Source organism: Ctenocephalides felis, unplaced genomic scaffold, assembly GCF_003426905.1.
Source record: "Ctenocephalides felis isolate EL2017-DRISC unplaced genomic scaffold, ASM342690v1 CF-g0.4_SCAFFOLD_01886, whole genome shotgun sequence".
In the NCBI taxonomy this organism is placed as follows: domain Eukaryota; kingdom Metazoa; phylum Arthropoda; class Insecta; order Siphonaptera; family Pulicidae; genus Ctenocephalides; species Ctenocephalides felis.
This window is the reverse complement of record NW_020538040.1, coordinates 145,967,741-145,990,924: the sequence shown is the minus strand read 5'-3', so window position 1 is coordinate 145,990,924 and position 23,184 is coordinate 145,967,741. Positions and strand designations below refer to the sequence as shown.

General features: G+C 28.8%; 1 protein-coding gene across 1 annotated transcript in view; it reads left to right on the top strand.

The window, feature by feature from the left end:
- The window catches only part of LOC113377426 (GILT-like protein 1), a 32,777-nt gene that overhangs the window by 3,599 nt on the left and 5,994 nt on the right, over positions 1-23,184 (top strand). Inside the window, exons 2-3 of the mRNA XM_026617744.1 lie at positions 22,663-22,797; positions 22,930-23,139. Coding sequence (XP_026473529.1) covers positions 22,663-22,797; positions 22,930-23,139 — 345 coding nt within the window. The remainder of the gene's footprint in view (positions 1-22,662; positions 22,798-22,929; positions 23,140-23,184) is intronic.

Below are 23,184 nucleotides of genomic sequence, written 5' to 3'. Positions count from 1 at the left end.
ACATGATTGGTTTGTCATTCTAATTAGCATTTAGAAATGAACCTTCATTAGAGAAATGAAGTAATTGCTGATAAATAACTTCTATATTATTCATTCATACAGTGGATTATGTTATGTTTTCGCAACTTCACTCGTCATGTAATAATTGTGTTTGAAGAACTTGTGGAAACAGCTATAATATCTGTTTTGCCTAAAAAATATTTTCCATTTCAATAACTTCAAAGATTTATAGAAACTACGAATAATTTACGGGGGACAGGATAAATAAAATATTTTTCTAATTCAGGCATTTTCATTAAATCAATTTATCTATGCCGATTTCCTTGTTGATATCGGTACGCATACAACGTTGACTCCGGTACGCGATGACTAATCACAATCGGCCCGTATAGAAATGATATCATCGAGAGCGAATGACGAATCTTTGGCACTCGACTCTTATCTTATCTGCCGTAACTCACTTCCGTACGGATTTACACCCTAGTCGCGCCTAAAGAAGTTTTACTTCAATTATATCTAGATTTATTATATATATATATATATATATATATATATATTATATAAATATCATCTAGAATTGAACCTAAGGGTAAATTTACGTGCTACAGTAGGTGGCGCCCCTATGGAGTGCGGTAGCAACTAAAATTGAAGTAATGGCAAAGTGACTGTGTTTGCGATTTAACTATTAGTTTAGAAGTTAACAGCATTCATTTATACATTTTTATTTCATCATAAATTCAAATATAATAACTTACTTATTGATATCTCTATCAATGGGCGCATGATAGTTTAATTAAAGTATTAATTTGCTCCATAACGTATATACTAATTAATAATTATTGGTAATTTTGAACATATTTCTTTATATGTTTAAAATACCAGATACCAGAGTCATATTCTAATAAGACATAAATAAAATAGTTTGCTCATATTAAACAAGAACCAATTTCTTAAGCAGACTCAGTCAATATTATTGTGCAATGTTTAATTTTTTATATAGTAATCCAATGGATATAGTATTCGTCAATAAAATACGAATACGAACTCATTAGATCATATACTTTGTTTTTTATAACTTCGATGATTCTATGACAACTCGAGCTAAAATTTATTAATTTACATAAAAAATCTGATAAAAGTTATTATATGAGTAAAATACTGTAAGAATGCAACGTTTGCATTTTCAAAATTTTAGCGGTCAATTCTATGGTTCTGAATTGACACAGAAAATTCTTTATTGGCGATATATTCCAATGCTGAATTATTATGAGATCTTATTATCATTCATTTATTTTTAAATACGAAGCGGAATTTAAAAAAATGTTATGATATTGTATTCATTGATAAAACACAATTAAAAGTGCATATAAATTTTTCCCAGCGTCTAAATCGTTCTGATATCTAGTACATAATAAAAATTGTTTTGAAATTCTTTCATTTCTTGACTTAGAAATTGTTTTGAGAATATTTTGCAATTGTCTATTTGAAGGAACTAATTAGGTGTTTGTTTTATAAATTCAATATAATATTTTTAGTAAATCTATGACAATTTAAACTATTTTTTTTAATTTATCTACAAAATCTATAAAATAAGTTGAAGGATTATGTAAGTAGAGTACTTTAAGATCGAAACGTTTGCTTTTTTTTTAATTCAAGCTTTTAAATCAACAGCTTTAAATTGAGAAGATAACCTTTTACTGGCAATATTTTCTATATTGAAAATTCAAATTAATTTTTTTCGTCTTCTCAATTCAGTACCATTAATTAATAACTAAAAATGAAAAAAAATACAATCGTCGTATTCCTAAAGCACTTTTCTCACAATATCACATAAATAGTACAATAATTTATTTTGTTCAAAAAAGTGAAATATCCATTTCATATATAGTCGTATTTATAAGACTTCAGGTATTACATTTTAATAAAATTGCGTATTTCAGTTACCGTTTCGACCTCAAAGTTAAATTTAAGTGGGAAAAACTGCAAATCACAGTATTGCAAAATTGGCTCACGTCGCAATTGATAATAACATAATTATTCTAGGTGTAATTAAATTTTGCTGTTGTGGAAAAAATAATGCAAGTGCTGAAAATTATCAGCACGAATATTAATCACCCGTAAATATGTAACGACTTGTACATGGATGGCAATGTGTTCTTTCAGACCGGTTTGATAATTATTCTAAACTCATAATAATATATATTTGTTTATGTTGGATATATGACACAAAAATAACAAATATTATCTATGACTTTTGTTTAAATATATACTAGTTTAACTACATTTTTACAAGATAGAGAACAAACCGAATTTCTGATAGACTACAAAAAGTCTTAAAGGTGTACGAGTTAAAAGGTGCATAATATAAGTATTTTATTTCGTTGAAGTTTTTTTGGTAGTGAGCACTGTTACGAAACCTTGATATAATTATTAACTATAAGTTATTTAAATATTTTCGAAAGTGTATTGTTAATTTCAAATTAGATTTAACAGTTTTTTTATATAACCTCTATAAAAGTGAGTGGGGTAAAAAGTGCCAACTGAACCTTTACCCTGGCAAAGGTGTAAACAATAAAAAATAGTAAATAAAAAAGTAAAATGAATTAATAAAACTAATTAACGAGAGATAAGTTACATAAATAGTTATTCCAACTATGCTGATGATCATTTCTGACGAAATACAAGATCAAGGTTATATGCAGTGTTATCTCTGTAAAAAATGAACTAATGGAATTTATATTTTGCATTGGTCGAAGAATATAGCTATTATTTCGTGAAATCTCTTTAAAATTAAAAGTAGGACATTGAATCTATTTGCCCTCTGGCCGCTCCATTTTACCAGGACTTCGGGTTAATACATGATTGTCAAATTTTTTTTTTTATTGTGTTGGTATACATGCCCCTAAAGTATGATGAAATTTTCAGCTATATTCACTGTTTACTTTGTCTGTGGTAGTCGCTAAGGTTCGACGTGTTTTTCTGAGCTCGGCGATTTTTACAATGGAAGAATTGAAAAAGTCAAAGAATTTGTATTAAATTTTGCGTAAAAAATGAAATAAAGTGTTGCAAAGTGCAAAAATTCACCAGATATGGCTCCGTGTGACTTTTTCCTATTCCCAAAGTTGAAGAGACCCATGAAAGGACGGCGGTTTTCCTCGATTGAAGAAAATCGCCGAGAGTGCTCAAGGACATATCAAAAAGTGAATATCAAGGGTGCTTCGAAAATTGGAAAAAACGCTGGCATAAGTGTATTATATCTGGGGGGGACTACTTTGAAGGGGACCACATTAATGTAGACGAATAAATAAATATTTTTTTGAAAAAACGAAAATTACGAAAACTTTTTGAACAGACCTCGTATATATATATATATATATATATATATATATATTATAATGGATAAGGAATTTATGCGTATACACATTATATATATACTATATATATATATATATATATATATATATATATTTGAATAGTCTTGAATATATATATATATATATATATATACTATATATATATATATATATATATATATATATATATATATATATATATATAGTATATATAATGTGTATACGCATAAATTCCTTATCCATATACCTAGTTATCTTGCAAGAAATTAACATTTTCATGCTAGTTGGTCGTTAGAAGAATATTGATTAATTTTGTGACCTCATATCATGTTAACTAATTTTATAACTGGCGCAGAATGGTACCAAATGTTTTACGTCTATACAATATATATATATATATATATATATATATATATATGCGTGTAAAATAGAGATTTTCAAACATTGTTGTTGCATCAGTTACACACTTGCATACTGAAAACAAAAAGAACAAATCAAAATTATACTAGTGATACACTAAAATACCCTGCCGAATTAAATACACACACACATATATATATATATATATATATATATATATATATATATATATATATATATGTCCCATATGCAACTTTTTTCCCATGAGTTTACTTTTTCTTGCAATTGTGTACCTCTATCTGTAAAAGCATTAAACGTTATGTTTCACTTTTATTTGGATTGTAATTTAATAATTTCGTCGTTATTAGAAATTCTATATGATCTGCAGCAATAATTTATCAACTCTGCATTTGAGTACGATAATAATAATATAAATTGTTCTTTATTATTTTTCTTAATTAAATATAATAATAAAAAAAACAGAATTGTATAATAATCGTTGGATATAGTTGGAATTGATTTAAACATTTAATGTACATTGGAGCAAATATAATGCATTATTATAATATATATCTATATCTATGGTCCGCGAGTAAAAAACACCACTGATATCTCAAAAACAAGTAAAGTTAGGAATTGTTTAACAACAATATTTGAAAGTAGAGGGAAAAAGATGTATAACCACCCATCACCTTGATTCTTACGACATTGTTATCGGGAGATAAACTGCAATGTTTGAAAATCCATGACAAGAGTATTTTGTTTCGTTGTTAGTTTTTTTTAGTTGTGGGCACTGTTGTTTAGTTTACGAGACCTTAATATAATTTTTAAGTATACGTTATTTAATTTTTCATAAGATGAATTGTTAATTTTAAGTCAGAGTCACCAGATGCTATATTTGTTGTGATATACTTCGCTTGGTTTTCACAATGTAATTGCTTGAAGTCAATTTGGACCTTTATGCCTCGCTCTACCATATATATATATATATATATATATATATATATATATTATATAATTATATATATATGTGTGTGTATTGGGTATGTTTTTTACAATATAATTACGATAGTGTCGCTCGTTTTGCCATTTCCAGTATTTAATTAGCTGATTAAAAATGTTTATCTGAACGGAAGTTTTTGTGTATATTTAAATACATTTGTATATATATATATATATATATATATATATCTACACAATATCAAATATCTCATTGCATTTACTGTCTGGCAGATCGGTTTGCAGCTTCAAAGAAGTTTTAATTAGATCTGAGTTCTAATTTGTTATAATTTGATAATTTGTGTCGTTCACAAAGAGAGTTCATTATTAGTTATTAATTATATTTGTTAACAACCATATAATACAAATACGACTCAAATAGTTTATTTCAATATAAATGTATAGACAATAGCTAAAATGTGCATGATGAACAGATGAGTTTGATTTTATTTGTTATTCATAAAACTTTTTTTTTTTTTGGTTTCTGTCTAGTATTCTTTTCAAGATTGTCTATGCATGTTGAAAAGTAAAAAAACTAATTTTTGAGACAGTGGAAGGTCAGGGTATATCAATTAAATATTTAATACACATACACATAAAATAAGACTTCGAACGCGTTATAGTAAACACAACTTAATTGTAATTATAGTAGTATCCGATGTAAAGTATCAATACCAAAGACTTAAAAAAGTATCGATCCAGAATATCTATCGGAAAGACTGGGTACGGTTGTGCCATACTGTTTTTGAAATACGTCCAAAGGGAGAAATCGGAAGTATGTTTGTTAGAACAAGTTTACATTATTGCGATTGGTCAGCACTACACTAACATGATCTGTAGACCGAATTGCTTTTAAAGAGTCAAAAAAAGTTTTATTGTTCGATTTCTTTTAATTAACTTTGTTTAAAAACTTATGTTTTGTTATATATTATATTATGCCCATAAGCTTTGTCTAAATGATAATGTTGTGTTGTGTTACAGATTTCTGACAATAAAAGCCATTTTGGTGTTTATACGTATTGTATAATCTGATCTATGTATGATTTGATTATATGACTAATCAAGGTATTTGGGAACAGTATTTCAGTATGTCCATGTAGACAAATATTCAAATTAGTATTTAACATAATTTTTTCTCAGCTAACTGGTAAGTTAACAAAGTTATTGCTGATCAAAAAAAAGTGTCACAACCAAACCCAGTCTCTCCTACTACAAAAAAATGGAAGCAAAAACATCAATATAAGCACTCAGTATCGTCTATCGAGTTTATTCAGAATCAATCACAAATGAATCAACTCAAAAAAAATTAAAAAATGATAACCCTATATTGGCATATAAAAAACAAAATTTCTTCCAAACAGCCCATTATTTCTACGGTCGAAAACGAAAACCTAATAAAAATTGTGCGCGCAAAAAATGCTACATACAATATACAATTAGTATAACTTCCCATACAATAAAATCGAATTTAAAAACTTTTTCTTCTAATCGTGTGAAATGAGTATAAGCTTGTTCTATTTTTCTAAAAGTAAGTCTCTGAATGAAATCTCTCTCTATTATTCGAATTAAGATTGATCTTATTCACACAGCATGCCTTACAGACGAAGCGAATAATTTTACATCTATGTAGAGCTTCAGTGAAACTAATGTTCATATAATTTATTACTATTTTTAAAGAAAATAAAATTCCGTATTTAAATAAAATGACGAAACCTGAAGCTATTGTCCATATAATTGTTTATTACCTTAAAATTGAGAGGTCCGCATACAGGTAAATTTACACATTTTTACTTATTGATGATGATGACGATACTTTTTTTCGTATATGGGAAGTTCGTAAATGTGTTTAATTATTTATTTCAATTACCTATTACTTTTTATGTGAACGGAAAGTTCCAGCAATTTGCTGTAAGCCACATTACCATATACTACAACTTAAACATATAATTTAAAATAATTATCTCTGAAAGTAATAGGAACACTTTTCCATTAAGAGCAACTGCAAAATGTTTTTTATTTGAAAAATGTTATTCAAATTATAAATTTAGCGATACATATTAATTTTTTAACCACATAATCTATAAGCTATGTTTGTAATCATACATTCCAACCTGGTTTTAGAGGAACCCAACGGTCAACCACTCCTTTTTTATGTGTAGACTATGGAGCCAATTCTTGGATAAAATGGAAATGTTATGTTACGGGTCTATAATCAAATGAGTTGGTAGTCACGAACTGTCAAAAAGCTATGTCTTTTCTGTTTGATTGAGCGTGTCATACATAAAACGTAACCTCTAATTGGCTCAAACTTTAGATTTTCAACCTCACGTGTTATCGAAGTGACATCAGAAAGTTGCACTTATGATAAAATTATTAACTTCCCATAGGGTAAGTTATAGTAATCGCAAAAAAATCGAAAATGAAAATTTCTATATATCTTTACGTTTCAAAGGTTTCTGAATATTTTGGCATACCTTAGACAAAATTTAGTGTGTGTATGTGTGTGTGTGTGCGTGTGTGTATGTGTGTGCGGATACTAATTTTCGGCGACGATTTCAAGAACACCGATCAACCGATTTGAATAATTCAAAAAACATTCGATTCGTATTGATAAGGAGACGTGCTGATTAGTTTTTGGCGAAGGCAGGTCTAGCCGTTCCGAAGATACGGGAAAAAAAGTGCCAAAAATGGTAACTCAGTTTTTAGCGTCCGATTTTAATAATTCAAAAAACATTTTACTTGTATTAACAAGATGAAGAATTGATTAAATTTTCATGGAGGAAAAGAGAAAATCTGATTCCATATTACTTGATATCGAGCTGGCAAGGTTAAGAGCAAACCCGGGTATAGTATCTGCTAGCCCACATTCTTAACCATTACACCATGGCGGGATTCGCTGCTATTCAATGCAAAACAATTTTTTTTACCAATAATATGAATTACATAAGCGACTCTTTGCATTACATATTTGTATATACATGACACATTCGCCTGCGTCTTTAATGATATTGATCTTAGAATTTGTATATTGTATTGGAGGAAAATATTAAAATCCAGTCAAACACCATACACAAAACATGAAATGCTAGATAAAACTCAAATATCACCTGATGTCGTGCCAGTATGATTCATAAATGTGCTAATTGACTGCTCGCAAATTAATTGATATAAGATTACTAAAAACGCCATTTAGACGGTCGAATACGAATGGTAAGGTCATCATTTTTGATCTGACGCTTCGTCAACTTCTATTGTTACATGGACACGCGATTCGAAAAGAATTCTATGGTGATAGATAACAAACACGAAATATAAACGACTGAGATGTACATAAATTTGAATAACATAATATAAATATTAAATGGGAATAAGATCTTATAAATCTTACCTTACTTTTGGTAAAGGTGCCAACGTATGGTATTACATTTCAATTAGGTAAAACATTTAGCTAAACGAATTTACCGGTAAGATTTACTGGATTAGCGGTCAATGTTTCCTGGTTCGATATCCACCTAGGCCAACTAGGTATCAAAAGTTGTGGTATCAGATTTCTAATTTAGATTATAGATCTTAAATCAAGTGAATACAACTTTCCGGGACATTACTGCAAAAATAATTAGGTGAAAAAATTACTGAGCCATCTGTTGAATTCATGAAACAATTACTGGTTGTCTTTATACAATAATAGACGGATTAGAGTTCAAATAAATATAAATTCCCTAATGTTATCCTAACTGGCACCTACATCAGGATACCAAAATTTCTTTTTTATTAGAGGTGGTCACGATTTGACTAGGGTTTTTTCTATTTAACACGGGACCCTTCGGGGTAGGGAGTATGAATGCATGAATATAAATACCTGTAACTAATAATAACTGAGAGACTAGCAAAAATAACGAGAGAAGAAGGTTGTAGAGTGTAGATCAATATATAACAAAAACTAAATCATTGTTTTATTCACTTTTCTTATGGTAACTGGATATTTATAATTTACAGTCCGCTTAACATCTAATTAATCATAGTGATCCTCACCAAGAGGTAATAATACAGTTTACCAACCAGACACAAAGAAAGACTGAGGTTCAATCTCAATCAATTAGTTCAAAACCATTTAGATGTAACTTTCACAAAATGTAGCAAAAAAACACATCCAACTACAACTTTCCTACAATAGCAAATAAATTTAATTCATTTTTTTAAATATATATTTGTTATTTAGTATAAAGAAACTTTTTTGATTCTTACTCGATTGTAGTGGGCTTTACCGTGTTTTAGTGGCTTCCTTTCAGAAGTTCCACATCTGCTTCAGACAGTCTGAAGTCAAGCATTAGTGACATCGGTTTTCCCTTGAAACTATGGAAAGCAATATGTTTCCAAGTAAAAATTACTTTTCTCCGACATTGCTGCATCAATAACAAGTCATGAGTAGAAGCATTTCTAATAATAAATTCATCAAAAAAACGATAGGCTGGTTGGGCTTCTAAAGCCGTATTGAGAAGTCATCACAATTCCTCAAAGTTAAACTGTGATTGCTCATTTAAAGTTATTTTAAACTAAAAGTAAAACTGGTAGAAATATATTTCACTTGCTAAAAATATTAAGTAGGTACTTATAATTTATGGAGGCATAATTCCTGTACTAGCGAGGGAGCAAAACGGTTAAAAAGCAGTCCATAATATGATGGGGTATATAAAAAAATTTCAAATATATTTCAATATATAAAGGCAGTGGAATAATTTTCCTGTTTACTAACATGTCGTGTTCGAACAACATGCAACTTATTAGCATGCATGAACATTAACGTTCACTCATGTGCAACGAAACATGCTCGAGGTAAAATGGTTTGAAATTGAGAGTTCACTGACGATGAGGTTACAAAATAGATTTGAGAAAAATGGCATATTGAAAATATCTATTTCTAATTGTGAGTAAAACTACTGAAATTATTTTCAATTATAAAAGAAATCTAGTGGTGCACGGCATCGTGCCTTAGGCAAATTGCTGTAACTTCCTGTACCGAAAATTAAAATTTTTAAGAAAACTTTAAAATTTCAAAAAAGTTTTAAAATTTTTTGAAAACATTGAAAAATGAGATTATTGAGCATTTTGAAATTTTTAAAGAAAATTACTTAAAAAAATTGATTTTTTCATATTTCGATTTTTTTTTTTGAGAAATTTGAACATTTTTTCAAAGCAATCGTGCCGCGTTGCTGTTTTAGAGATGAAATATCGAAGCGCGTAAGCACCACGTCGGAGTCTTCCAGATAAACATTGGTACGGGACCCATAAAAATGGAAACAAAATTTATACTTATTATTGAAATCTCTATAAAATATCTGATAATTTGATGTGCTAGACATATGGACAGACACAAACACATACATCTATTTTTTATAAGGTATGCCAAAATGTTCAGAAACTTTGAAACGTAAAGATATAAAAATTTTCATTTTCGATTTTTTTGCGATCACTATAACTTACCCTAAGGGAAGTTAACAAAATCAGCACGTCCCTTATCAATAGAAATCGAATGCTTTTTGAATAAGTCGAATCGATTGATCCGTGCTCTCTGAATCGTGGACAAAAAATTGTATCCAAACATACACACATACATACTATATACACACTCATATATTTTTTCTTAAGTATGCCAAATTGTTCATAAACCTTTCAAAAGTGAAAATATGCAAAAAAATTCGTTTTCGATGATGTTAAAAAATAGTAAAATAAATGTAAGTGAAATTTAATAAAAATATTCCAATATCACGTTTTGTATGAACAATTGTTTATATCAATTATTAAAATCATCTAGGTGTAAGTGGCAGTTTGCTTTAAAACAAATTGCATGAACTATATACTTAATCGATAAAAATAGAAATTTAGCTATTTAGAAACAATCTTGTAATATATGTAATTATATAAATTATAATGCACGAATACGTGCTTGTATATGTATTAAAAGCGGAATTCATTATTACAAATTTTAATAGATTTTTATAATTCACATATTTTTGCAATGGATGTTTTGGACCATGAACTCCACCGCCAAGTTTCATTTAATTTTCAAAAAAACGATTCTAGCAGGATCATCAATTAATATATCTTTTGAGCGGTTTTTAAATTTTGAAAATCAGTTCAAGACTTCTTATAAAAACGTGGCCAAAAACTTTTGTCTCACAAAATGAATCAACTCTCGTCTTTATCGAGTTTATTCAAATAGCTTTTAATTTTTTTTTAATCGGTTTAGTAGTTTTTGAAAAAACGTCGAGAAAATTTTGAATTTTGGCTGACATTCAGTCTGCCTCACTTTTCCAAACTTTGATGAACTATAAAAATTAAACGACTTGTCGTAGGTCCATAATATTTTAGTATGTTGTTCAAGACCATGATCTATCATCATAAACGGTTTCATCAAAATCGTTAAAAGAAATCAACGGTTTATTGCGAAGAAACGGTTCACCTAATCTTTTCCAAAAACTAATCAGCACGATTTCCAGCCAACATTTTTCGAATAGTTTTTAAATTTTTAAAATCGATTCAGGATTTATGGCTAGAACGTGGACGGATTCGGCAACTTCGGCTAACATACACACACATTCTTTGAAAGTTGGTCTCAAACGATTCAGAATCATTTGAAACGTCGAGATAACAAAAATCGTATTTTCTGACTAAAGCACAAACTTCTCCTTTGTGAAGTTCAAAATTGTTGTCAAAAACATCGATTTCATACGTAAGTTATCAAGTTATGTAAGCGGTTTGTTTGTTCACATTTATTTTTATTATACAATAATGTGGGTAGCTTCAAATCATTATATATTAGTCTGCTTGTCTATTTTTGTACTGAACGTCATTTGCTTTTTTGCTTCCAAGTGAATAATGTTTCCCAAGTCTGACATCATGTTGGCTACGAGGAAATAAAAGCATCGATCTTATGCATGCAAGGATTAAAAGAAAATAAATTTCAACTTTAAATAAATTTGTTGTATGTTCTCAATTGTAGAAGTTTCTGATAAGTTAATAAGTTTATAAAAAATATAAAAAATTAGAATCAACTATATGTGAATTATCTATCTCATAACAAGTAGTTGACGTTTGCTGAAAGACTTGCTTTATTGCAGAAACTTGTGAGTAAAAGTTAAGGTTATACACAGTCATTGAATAAATTGCAATTCGATTGCTGATCTTTGCATAATTATTATGAGCTGTTATGTTTCATTCATACATTTTTAAACACGCAGCGGAATTCAAAATAAAAATGTTTTAATATTGTACTCATTCATGACACAGAATTAAAAGTGCATGGAAATTTTCTCAAAGTTTAATCATTTGCATATCTAAAATATAATATATAAGGATATTTAATAAGAATGTTTTTAAATTCATCCGCTTATCGGCTTAGAAATTGTTTTGGGAATATTTTGCAATGGACTACTTGAAAGAATGCAGGATAAGTTCATTCACTCATTAGGACAGATTGTGTCTTGAAATTTCAATATAATATTTTCACTAAATTGCGATAACTCATACTAAAATTTATTTATTGACGAAAAAATCAAAGATAAGTTATTATATGAGTATAGTAAAGGAAACTGGTACGGTTTTGCCATGGTACGGTAGTGACAATCGTCATAATAGCTCACCTATACTGATTTTGACATAAAGTCCAAAAGGGAGAAAGACGTAGTGTATTTTTATGAATATGTTTCCAATATTGCATTCAGTCTTCGCCCTACATTAACATGTAGAGTAGATGAAAGCCGTTATAAACCATTTTTGTATTATACCTATTGTTTTTTAACCTATTTTTATGTTAGTTATGTTTTTAATGCCCGCACTCGCCGCCCTTTTCTTGTATGATTCAATTATGGACAGTATATTTCAGTATTTTCACGCAGACAAATGATAAAATTACCATTTAGTTTACTTCTCTCCCAGCTAAATGGCAAATTAACAAAATTACAGCTGATCAAAAAAAGTGGCACTTCCGTACCCAGTCTCCCCGAATTTAAGGAAGCAAAGAATATGCAAAGATCTATTATTATGAGCTGTTCTGTTTCATTCGTACATTTTTAAACATGCAGCGGAATTAAAAAAAATGTTATGATATTGTATTCATTCATAACACATAATTAAAAGTGCATGGGAATTTTCTCAAAGTTTAAATCGTATTTATATCTAGTTACTAGATTCTAGTAGATATTAAACAAAGATGTTTTAAAATTCTTTCATTTCTAGGCTTAGGAATTGTTTTGAGAATGTTTTGTAATGGGAGATTGTAGATATAAGTCATTTGTATTTTGTGAGCAATTTTGCGACAGGCGTCATCGCACGAATTGTTTGAATACATAGTGAATGGAATTACTTAAAAGATTTTACATATATGTATATATGTATATATATATATATATATATATATATATATATACATGTATATACTCGCCAGTATATTTGCGTGAATATATAAAATTTCTATATACATACAAATGGCTTTGATATGCAAAATATATTCGTATATAAACACATTATATCTCAGTCATTAATTTCAAAGAAAAGCATGTATTGTATTTAATATCAAGCTTTGTTTCAACGAATTATAAGATATGTCACTTACGATTAGCATTTTAATTACAACTAGTGGTGCATGGCATCGTGCCTTAAGGCAAATTGCTGGAACCTCCCGTACCGAAAACTAAATTATTAAAACAAACTTTGCAAAACTTTGAAAAAATTAGTTTTTTGAGAAATTTTGAAAAAAATGACTTTTTTGAAAAATTTGATTTTTTTCATATTTTGATTTTTTTTGTATTTTGATTTTTTTTGTTAAACATTTTTAACTTTTTTTTTTAAAAAAAATTGGAGACGAAATATCAATGCGCATAAGCGCCGCGTAGTCGTCAAACGTGTAAACATTGGTACGGAACCCGTATAAATGTACATAAAATTTGTAATTATTATTAAAATTTTTATAAAACATCTAATAATACAATGTACATATGTCTGATGTTCAGTTTTATTTTTTACTTTTTTATTGTATCTTCAAAAACGCTGGACCGCCTTTACAAAAATATTACCAGTTGTTCATTTTATCAATATAAGTAAAATGTTTTCTGAATTATTTAAATCGGACGCTCCGTTCTCTCAAAAACTAAAACACCATTTTTGGCACTTTTTGCCCCGTATCTCCGATACTTCTAGACGTGCCTTTGCCAAAAGCTAATCAGCACGTTTTCTTATCAATACGAATCGAATGTTTTTTGAATTATTGAAATCGGTTGACCCGTATTCCCAAAATCGTCGACAAAAATTTGTATCCGCACACACACATACAAATCATACACATACATCCAAAAATTCAGAAAATTCTGAAACGTAAAGATATATACAAATTTTCATCTTCAATTTTTTGAGATTCTATAACTTACCCTACGGGAAATTAAAAACATATTTCTATCATATATATTAAAGGCCCGCGGGTAAAAAGGTGATATTGTTCATTTGGTTTTGACAGTATAATTACTCAAATTACACAGCATAATTAGTCAAATTGGACCTTTGTGCCCCGCCCTATCTTATATTAAACACTTTATTATAACAATCAATTTTTAATTTACTTTTAAAATATGAATAATCAACAAGTATACGTTTTTTTACTGGTTATTAACGTGCAATCAAGTATTTTTTCAAACTAGTAATCATTCCTGAAATAATACAGATATCATTCTGTTTCGAAATGTACAATCTCTTTGTAATTTTTCAAGTAAACGATTAAGAAAAGCGAAATACAGTATGATATCTAGCATGATTAATAATCCATGACAGGCGAGAACGAAAATACAATAAATTAGCCGAAAAACTGGTACAATGCAATTAAGCTGTTGTCTTGCTACTCGTATTCCATTTATTATAATTACATTCAGCGATGCGCGGGACCTATATTCCAATTATGGAAAATTCATTTTGCCATTTCCATTTCAAGTTGAGCTTTAGAACTTTGTTCGCAGATTCTATATTACCTACCTAATATATTAATGCAGACATGGAATTTATCAGTAAACTAAACTCAGCGTAGTTAATTGATTTGTATGCAATTCACCAAACCATTGTAAATTGTAAATTAATTAAGATCCCAAAATAGAAATGACCGTAATTTTGAAAATAAATTGATTGTATAAAATGTACTGTAAAATATTATGAAAAAATTAGATAAAATATGCAAACTTTATATTGACTTTTCACAAAAGAGAAAGTTGTAAAAGTAGAAATTTATTAATTTAATTATATTCGGGGTGAAAAAAATATTATTACAGATAAGGAAAAAAAATATCTTATAGAGTTCGAAAGATATGAGCTTTTATGTATGTACACCTAAGTCTGTTTTTACACGGTCTTTTTGTACACGGTTTTGATATAACACGGTTTGAAAATTGAATATTTTTAATTTTTTTACGATTTTATTCCATTTAGCACGATTTGAAATTTTATGTACTTAATTTTTTTTTGTCAAATTTAATTTTTGCAAAGTATGTTCATATCACAAAAAAGTATTTATGAAGGAAAAAAGTCTGAAACCATCGATAGTTTGCGAATACTAGCTTAAAGATTTAAGTGAATTCCCCTTTAGCGCGTACAAACAACTTTTACTGGCCAAAGCAAATGTGAATAGCACTAATTGAGGGGAATTACCTTTATGTGCATACAATAAAATTTACTGGTCAGAGCAATTGAAACGTGTTAATATTTTGTGAACTGTCAATGCAATGAGACGTGTTTGGTAAAGAAATTTTTTGCAGGCAAATTTGATTTTCCATTAAATTTAATTTTAACGCATTAAGATAAAAGGTAAGCCAAAAAATATTTTGTATTTATTCACTTATTTATGTTTTTTTTTAATTTTGTTAAATATTTTATGTTATTTAGTTACCCATTTTTGTATAAGACCAATGTCTTTTTTTACACGTTTTTTTTTATACGGCTTCTTCTGGAACCAATCTACCGTGTAAAAACAGACTTAGGTGTATTTGTTACAACCAAGAGCTTTGGTCAAACTGTGACAATTTTACACTTTTAAAGGGCGTCCATTAATCAAGTGAGGCATAAAGGGGTAGGGGGGTGGTTTGGCAAAAAATCACGTACAGAGTGGGGGGTCTAGTAAAATATCACGTGTATTTATTTTTTACCTGAATTTAAAAACAATCTAATTTTTTTCAAAAAAATTACGATTTTTCGAGGTACTAAAAATACACGTCATATTTTGTGAGGAAGGGGGGTTCATTTTAAATATCACGGTTTTCAATATCAAGGGAAGAAAGGGGTCCAAAAATTCTTAAAAAGCGATCTCGTGTTAATGTACGCAGCCTTATGTGGTTAATTTTTATTATTTTAAATAAATGTAATGTAAATCTTAGTATTTGGTAAAAAATTATTATTTTGAAAAGCCGTTCTTTAAAAAAGTGCCTTTGCCAGTTCCATTAAAAGATCGCGCAATTAATCAAAATTGCAAAATGGTACAATACTTTATAGTTTCATACTAAAAAAAAATAATAAAAATTAAAACCTGAAAATAACACAAAATTTGATAACGCATTTTACCCACAATCAATTCTAGTATTTTTTATTCGCGCAAGCATATTGAGCGACGTTTTGGATCTATATACGTTCCATCCTCAGAACATCAGTAAACAACATATTCTTAGTTAGAAGCTAAATAACTAAACTAGACATAGCCATAGACATAGACATTTGTCTATAAAATAAATTGTACCAATTGTGATGGAATATATGTTAGTGAAATAACTTTCAAAAAATAAAACAATGTTGGCCCAACATATTAACGACTTGAAACACGAAATACAATTTTAAAACTCCATAATATTACATTTAGAGTATTTAAAATACCTTTAAAAGACGGTTTTTGAAAGATGTATAATACAATTGAACAATAAGGTATTAAATAGAAGAAACGACACCCAATTTGAAATGTAGTAAGTACAAAATATTACTCGATCATATTTCAAATATAATTTACATGAATGAAACTAAGACACATTTTATTACTACGAACTTCTTGAAAACATTTCATTCAGTTTTTGAACTCTATAAATTGTACACATAATTTTCAATACTTGGTTGATATGTAGCTAAAATTTTAGTTCAATATTTGAATTAATTATTGCTTAGACTGTATTCAGTAGACAGTAAAAGTTCTACATAAATATTTTCTATAAGTAATAGTTATAATAAAAATCACACCAAATATTGAATTACTCTGATTGTTACTTTTTTGTTTTTTAGCACTAAATGGTGGTCTTGATACAGACCTAAAAGTATGATTTTTTAATTTGTGTTATGACAGATTAAATACACACACATATATATATATATATATATATATATATATTATATATATATATATCATGTCGCGTGTACTTTGAAAGGCAGTTAATTTTATATATCACCGGAGGCAAAACGCTTTTGATTATAATAAATGTAATTGAAATATACAGATAAAATCTAACTGTGAGCACAACAATACTGCATCATAATATACATAAATACAAACAATTTGTTTTTCATCATTCTATAAAAAATCATTTGGTATTCTATGTGTTTGGTTCCTTCTTTTTGTCCATTTAGTCATGCACGATCGACCAATATGTTAAATTTTTCTCGTCCGATCTGTCACAAATAGTAAAATGTAGAGCTATGATCTCTGTGTGAATATGTGCGTACTAATAAATAACTATATATTACGAACCTACATATAGTTCATTGTACTCGTAATATTATTAGTACAGCGGCTCTCTCAATGCCACCGAAGAACGGAAACGCAAATACCTACCTCTCTACTCTACAAAGGTATATGTGTCGAATATAGGCAGAGACCCAGTCATCATTTTTAATAGATAATTAGCAACTCGTTTATTTTTTTTTTTGTATAAGTAAGGTGACCAACTATTTTTTTTTCTAAAAAGAGTAGGTACACTTTGCAAGTACAGTAAAGCTCCTATTAAGTCACAATTTCCTGATGACCACATACGCATCTTAAGGGAGAGGCGTGTTATGCTAGATAGAAACAACATATATAAAATGCAGGGTGAAGTGGTCTATTATACTAAAAATCGTCTTAAAGGGGTTCTGCTGCATTCCATAGGTAAAAAAATGAAGAAAGAACGATGAAAGCTTCATTTTCTTTTGCTAAATGAAGATGTTTTTGTCATATTCTACTTCCTCATTTATTTTCTACCAAGAAAACATTTTTCTTCGTCGTGGATTTTTTTTTTGCTTTTTGTCATGTTTTATATTCTCATCATTCTATTTCTTCAATTTTTCTTTAAATATAAAGTTACTCTTCGAGTTTTAGAATAATCGTATTAAGAATGATCGTTTTAACAGGGTTCTAATGTATTCCAAAAGTTATAAAACAACGATAAAAAAATAATTTCTTTTTGCTAAATGAGTATGTATTTGTCAAGTTCTATATTCTCAATGTTCTATCATTTCCTAATCTAAATTTTACTCTTCAAATTTCAGAATAATCGCATCATTTATGATCGTGTATTCCATTGGTAAAAAAGGAAAAAAACGGTATTTTTTTAGAAACAATTTTTGTTCTGAAGTGAAACTTTTACTGTGATCACAATTTAGTCAAGGTTCATGTTCTCATGAAATGGATTTTTAAACTAAATGAGGATGATTTTGTCAAGTTATATTCCTTCAATTTTCCTTTATTTAAATATAAATTTACTTTTCGAATTTCAGAATAATCGTAATCGTATTAAAGCGGGTTTCTACGGTATTTTATAGAAAAAAATAAGGAAAACCGATAAAACTTTAAGTATTTTTGAAAACATATTTTTCTTCGAAGCGGATTTTTTTTTGCTAAATGAAGATGTTTTTGTCATGTATTATTTCTTAAATTTTACTTTATTAAAATATAAATTTCCTCTTCGAATTTCGGAACAAATAAAAAAATAATTCTCATACCTGTAATTTGAGCTTTCCGTGGCTACGTGATATGAGCTTGGCTTTGCACAGGTTCCAAGTTTGGATACCCTCTTTGACTCAACTTGATACCAAGCAGTAGTGAAAACAGTTTTCACTTGAAATTGTATTTCTTGAATATGATCACAAGTGAAAATAGCCTTTCAGGACATTTCTGCAAAATATTACATTACTCTTAGGAAAAAATCTAATAATAATTTCAATAGAAAAATAGTGATCAACCATTAAGTTTCTTTCTAATAATCCTAGACTAGAGCATTACATGATAGTAGTTCAGATAGCTGCTCAAATATAAAACATATCTATAAATTTCAACTTTTCAAAAAAGACGTTTTGAAATGTCTATGATCTCAATAGTTTTTCAGAATATTTGGTTTATTAAACATTTAGATTAGAGTATTTGAAAATAGAAACGTGATATGCATCTATACAATACATATGTTAACATAACAAACACATCAGCTCTTCTACAAACATTGGGTTAGTAGTAAGTCATACAAATTCTCGAAAAAGTTAACTAGGTTACCTTAGCAAACATCAAGAAGTTATTTGTTTGTAATGATAAAACGTTGCTGTATTATTTACTATGCATTATGTAAATAATAAGATCGTGAATTGCGTTAAGTCGGTCAATTATATTTTTTTAAATATTAAAGTAATTGTTTACTAAGTTCTTAATCGGATAAGGCAAATGCAACAGCTTTTCCAATTCTACCAGTAAGGGTATATTAACTAAATAGGTAAAACCTTACCACACTAATTCATATAAATCTAATATCATATCAAACATATCGATATAATATCATCTACCCCCTATGAGTATATCGGAAAAATATTTAAATAATGTCATGAAGTTTCTAATCGAAATATCATCCCAGCTTGCATATTTTAGTGTCGTTTTAAATTATTTCCACTAGTGATGCTACAACACGCAGTCACTATTGAAAATTTTCCTCCCAAGATTTCCATTATAGTTAGAGAGAGTCAAAAATCGAGGTCGCGGTAATTTCAGATGTGATTAATTTTAAATTTTGCAACAATGTCTTTTACGGAATTCTAATGATGAATCCGTCCTTGTGGAAAGTAGCAATTTCGCACGATTCTATCAAATGACATAAAAAAAACAATAAAAACACTAAAGCACATGTTATTGATGTCATTGTCGTTGATACCGCTAGATTTGTCAAAGTGATTTCAACTTAAATCGCGTGCTTGTGATTTGCATAGATTTAATAAAAATTTGTCTTTCATAAATGGCAATCAGTCTTCTCTAACTCATTATAGAAACAGAGTTTTTAATAAATACTTGCATATGCATGCTTATAAATATTTTATTGTTATCAAATATATTTTCCAAGAACACACATGTCGTTGTCAGACAGCTTGACCCAATATTAATTTAATAAATATAAAATTTGTAACAAAACCATTAAGAAAATAATTATTTCATTTTTAAAAAAATGATAAACTTTACTCGAGCAAAATTTGATAAGATGGGGGAAGTGATTGTAGCGCTATGATTAAATTCTGCTCTTCTAAATATTGTTCAAACACTGTGACTCTATTAATATTAAAATTTATGTTTAAAAGAGGTAGCCACTAACTAAGCTTACTTAGTGTTAATTTAAAATCAATAACATAAATTCAAATTTGAATATGAGTTTGATGTTATGTTATATAATCAACCGTCTTCTTGTTCTAATTTGAACTCATAAAAAAATATATTCAGCATAACCACACATGATAAAAATATGAATTTTGACAACTGTATGAAACAACATTTCATAAATTATCCACAATTTTTAACTACCCAATAGTGTTTTTTTCAAAAACTTAAAAAAATTTAAGTTGAGATAGTTCTCGAAACGAGGGTACAAATAATATTGAAGCTGTTTGACTATTATCTTCCAATATTTGGTAAATTTCAGAATTCACTATCATTCAAACATACAAAAATTAATTCTTATGAAGAAATATTATATATCTAACTAACAATAAGTGACCTAATATTCAGTGTTCTTGTTGAAGTTTTTTAGTTTATTTTTTTCATTGAACTATATCAAGCTTGAAAACTAATAAGTTAAACAGAAATTCCAAACATCATTTTTACGACTAATACTGATCAAAAAAGTCAGTCAGATCGAAACTAATTTGGAAATATCATTTTGCAACTACATGGGTATTTTATATTTATCAACTTCACCGTAGAAACATTTATCGATTTTTAATTTTCCGTAAAATAAATCGACAAATTATAGAAATGGTTTACTTTTGAATGATTCAACTTTAAAAACAACCGAATAGTTAGTATGAGATTTCAATTAGTAGTTCCAGGTTCTATACTGGGCAGAGCAACCTGATGTCGAGCAGTAGTGACATAGGTTTTTACTTGGAAATATAGATAGCAATATGTTGTCAAGTAAAAATAACCCTTTGTCGGCTGCACCAATAAAAAATTCATCATTATTACAGAAATTTAGTTTGTATTGTTCAAATAATAATAAACAAAAACTACCAAATTAGAAGTGTTTGAAGACAAATATTTGTTTGCAAGTCAGGCACTAAAATAAACAACTCCTGCATGTCATCATTCTGAAAGTTGTTATTCACAACTCATATAAATTTATTGTTTTAATCTGAAAATATTGTCCTAAATAATTTATATAAATGCCTGGATTATCATTGTTCCCAACAACAAATACATGTGCCAATATTTCAGCATTGTTATAGCAGAACTATTACTATTTTATAAATTAGATCCAGAGAGAATTCGCTCGTTATTTTCCAGAAGCCTGACTTTAATGACCCGTTTGCGTTGTTATAGGCGAGGCAATCGACTGGATATATATTCCAATAGTTTGATTTCGGATTAATACACGCCACGGACCACGCTTGGTCAATGAGGAAATAATGATCGATATCAAATCATTTTAATCATCCAATATTGTTATTAAATCATATGTATGCTTCTGAAGTTGAATTTGCTCTAGGAAATTATAATTAGTTGCTAGGTGTAGAGAGAAGTCCCCGAGTGGCGGACACGTAAGGTTATTTATAAATAAATCAAAAAATGTTTTACGAAATGTTAATTAAATTATGACTAATGTTAGATAACAAAGGTAGAAATCAAACCAAATTAACAAAAACGTAACCTTTGCTGAAAAATAATTAATACTATCAATCAAACTTTGGTAACAAAAAATATGATTTTAAAAAGTGGCACCTAGTACCGGACAATTCAAATTAACCCGCATTGAACACATATGTAGCCATCTCCACACTCTGGCATGTCTGCACATGTGTGTTTGACGAATATTCTTAGATATTGCAAAAAAAATCACTATTCATCCACCATTGTGGCTGGGCCGCACCGATGCTCTCAGCTAAAGCATTCATCATAAGCGTTTCATTCTTTGACTAGGAAAAACGAAAAATGGGGATAAGTAGTGACCGTTAGCACTCATACGGAACAAAATTAAATAATTAGAATAAATTACGTCAATTCTCACAAGAAATATCAATGTTTACTGTTTGAAATAAGAAGATTTATACTCACTTAAATAATACGTATTAAATAGAGTGTCCGGCGCTAGGTGCCGTCCGCCGTTACGGGACTTACCCCTATGTAGAGGCTTGGCTTTATGGAAGGTTGTATGAAGTTACCTATATCGAGTTAGGCAATAACAAGAAGTTTTAAAAAAGTGTTACAAAAATTTCTTTTTATTGTTAACTGCGAAAAAATGGCATGATTGGATTTAATAAAATGTAATCAACGCAATGACGAATCGGTGCTTTTCAAACAAACCTTAAATTTATTCAATATTCGATCAAGATTTTCTAAAAGACGCGGTATTTAATTAGAAAGCGTATTCTTTCTAAATATTTTATTAATATTAATAATTAATAATGATGAAACCAATAAAACTAATTTAAAAATTATTAATTTCAGGTAAATGTGGACGTGTACTACGAGTCTTTGTGCCCTGACAGCAAAAAATTCATCAACACCCAACTTTATCCATCTCTTCAGAACTCACTCAAGAACAGCGTACGCTTGAACTTAATTCCTTATGGAAAATCTACGGTAAGCTCCAATTAATATACAAATAATAAATTTTTAAATAAACTATTTATATCCTTGTAATGCCAATGGTATTTTAAGACATAGCAAAATTTATTTACTATCATGAATAAAAATATATTATGATGTTTCCAGCACCAGACGCGCGGATCAGACGTAGAATTCGAATGTCATCATGGTCCAAATGAATGCTACGGTAACAAAGTACATGCCTGTGCTCTAAACCACATCCAGGTGGATTCTTTCCAACAAAGACACACAAGAGAATCTTTGATCCTCACCTATATCAACTGTCTGATGGAGAATTCTAATCTCAACCCCAGCAACCTCTTCCCAACTCAGATGGTAAGATTGCATTTGAAATTGTAAAATTTATAATTATAAGTTACA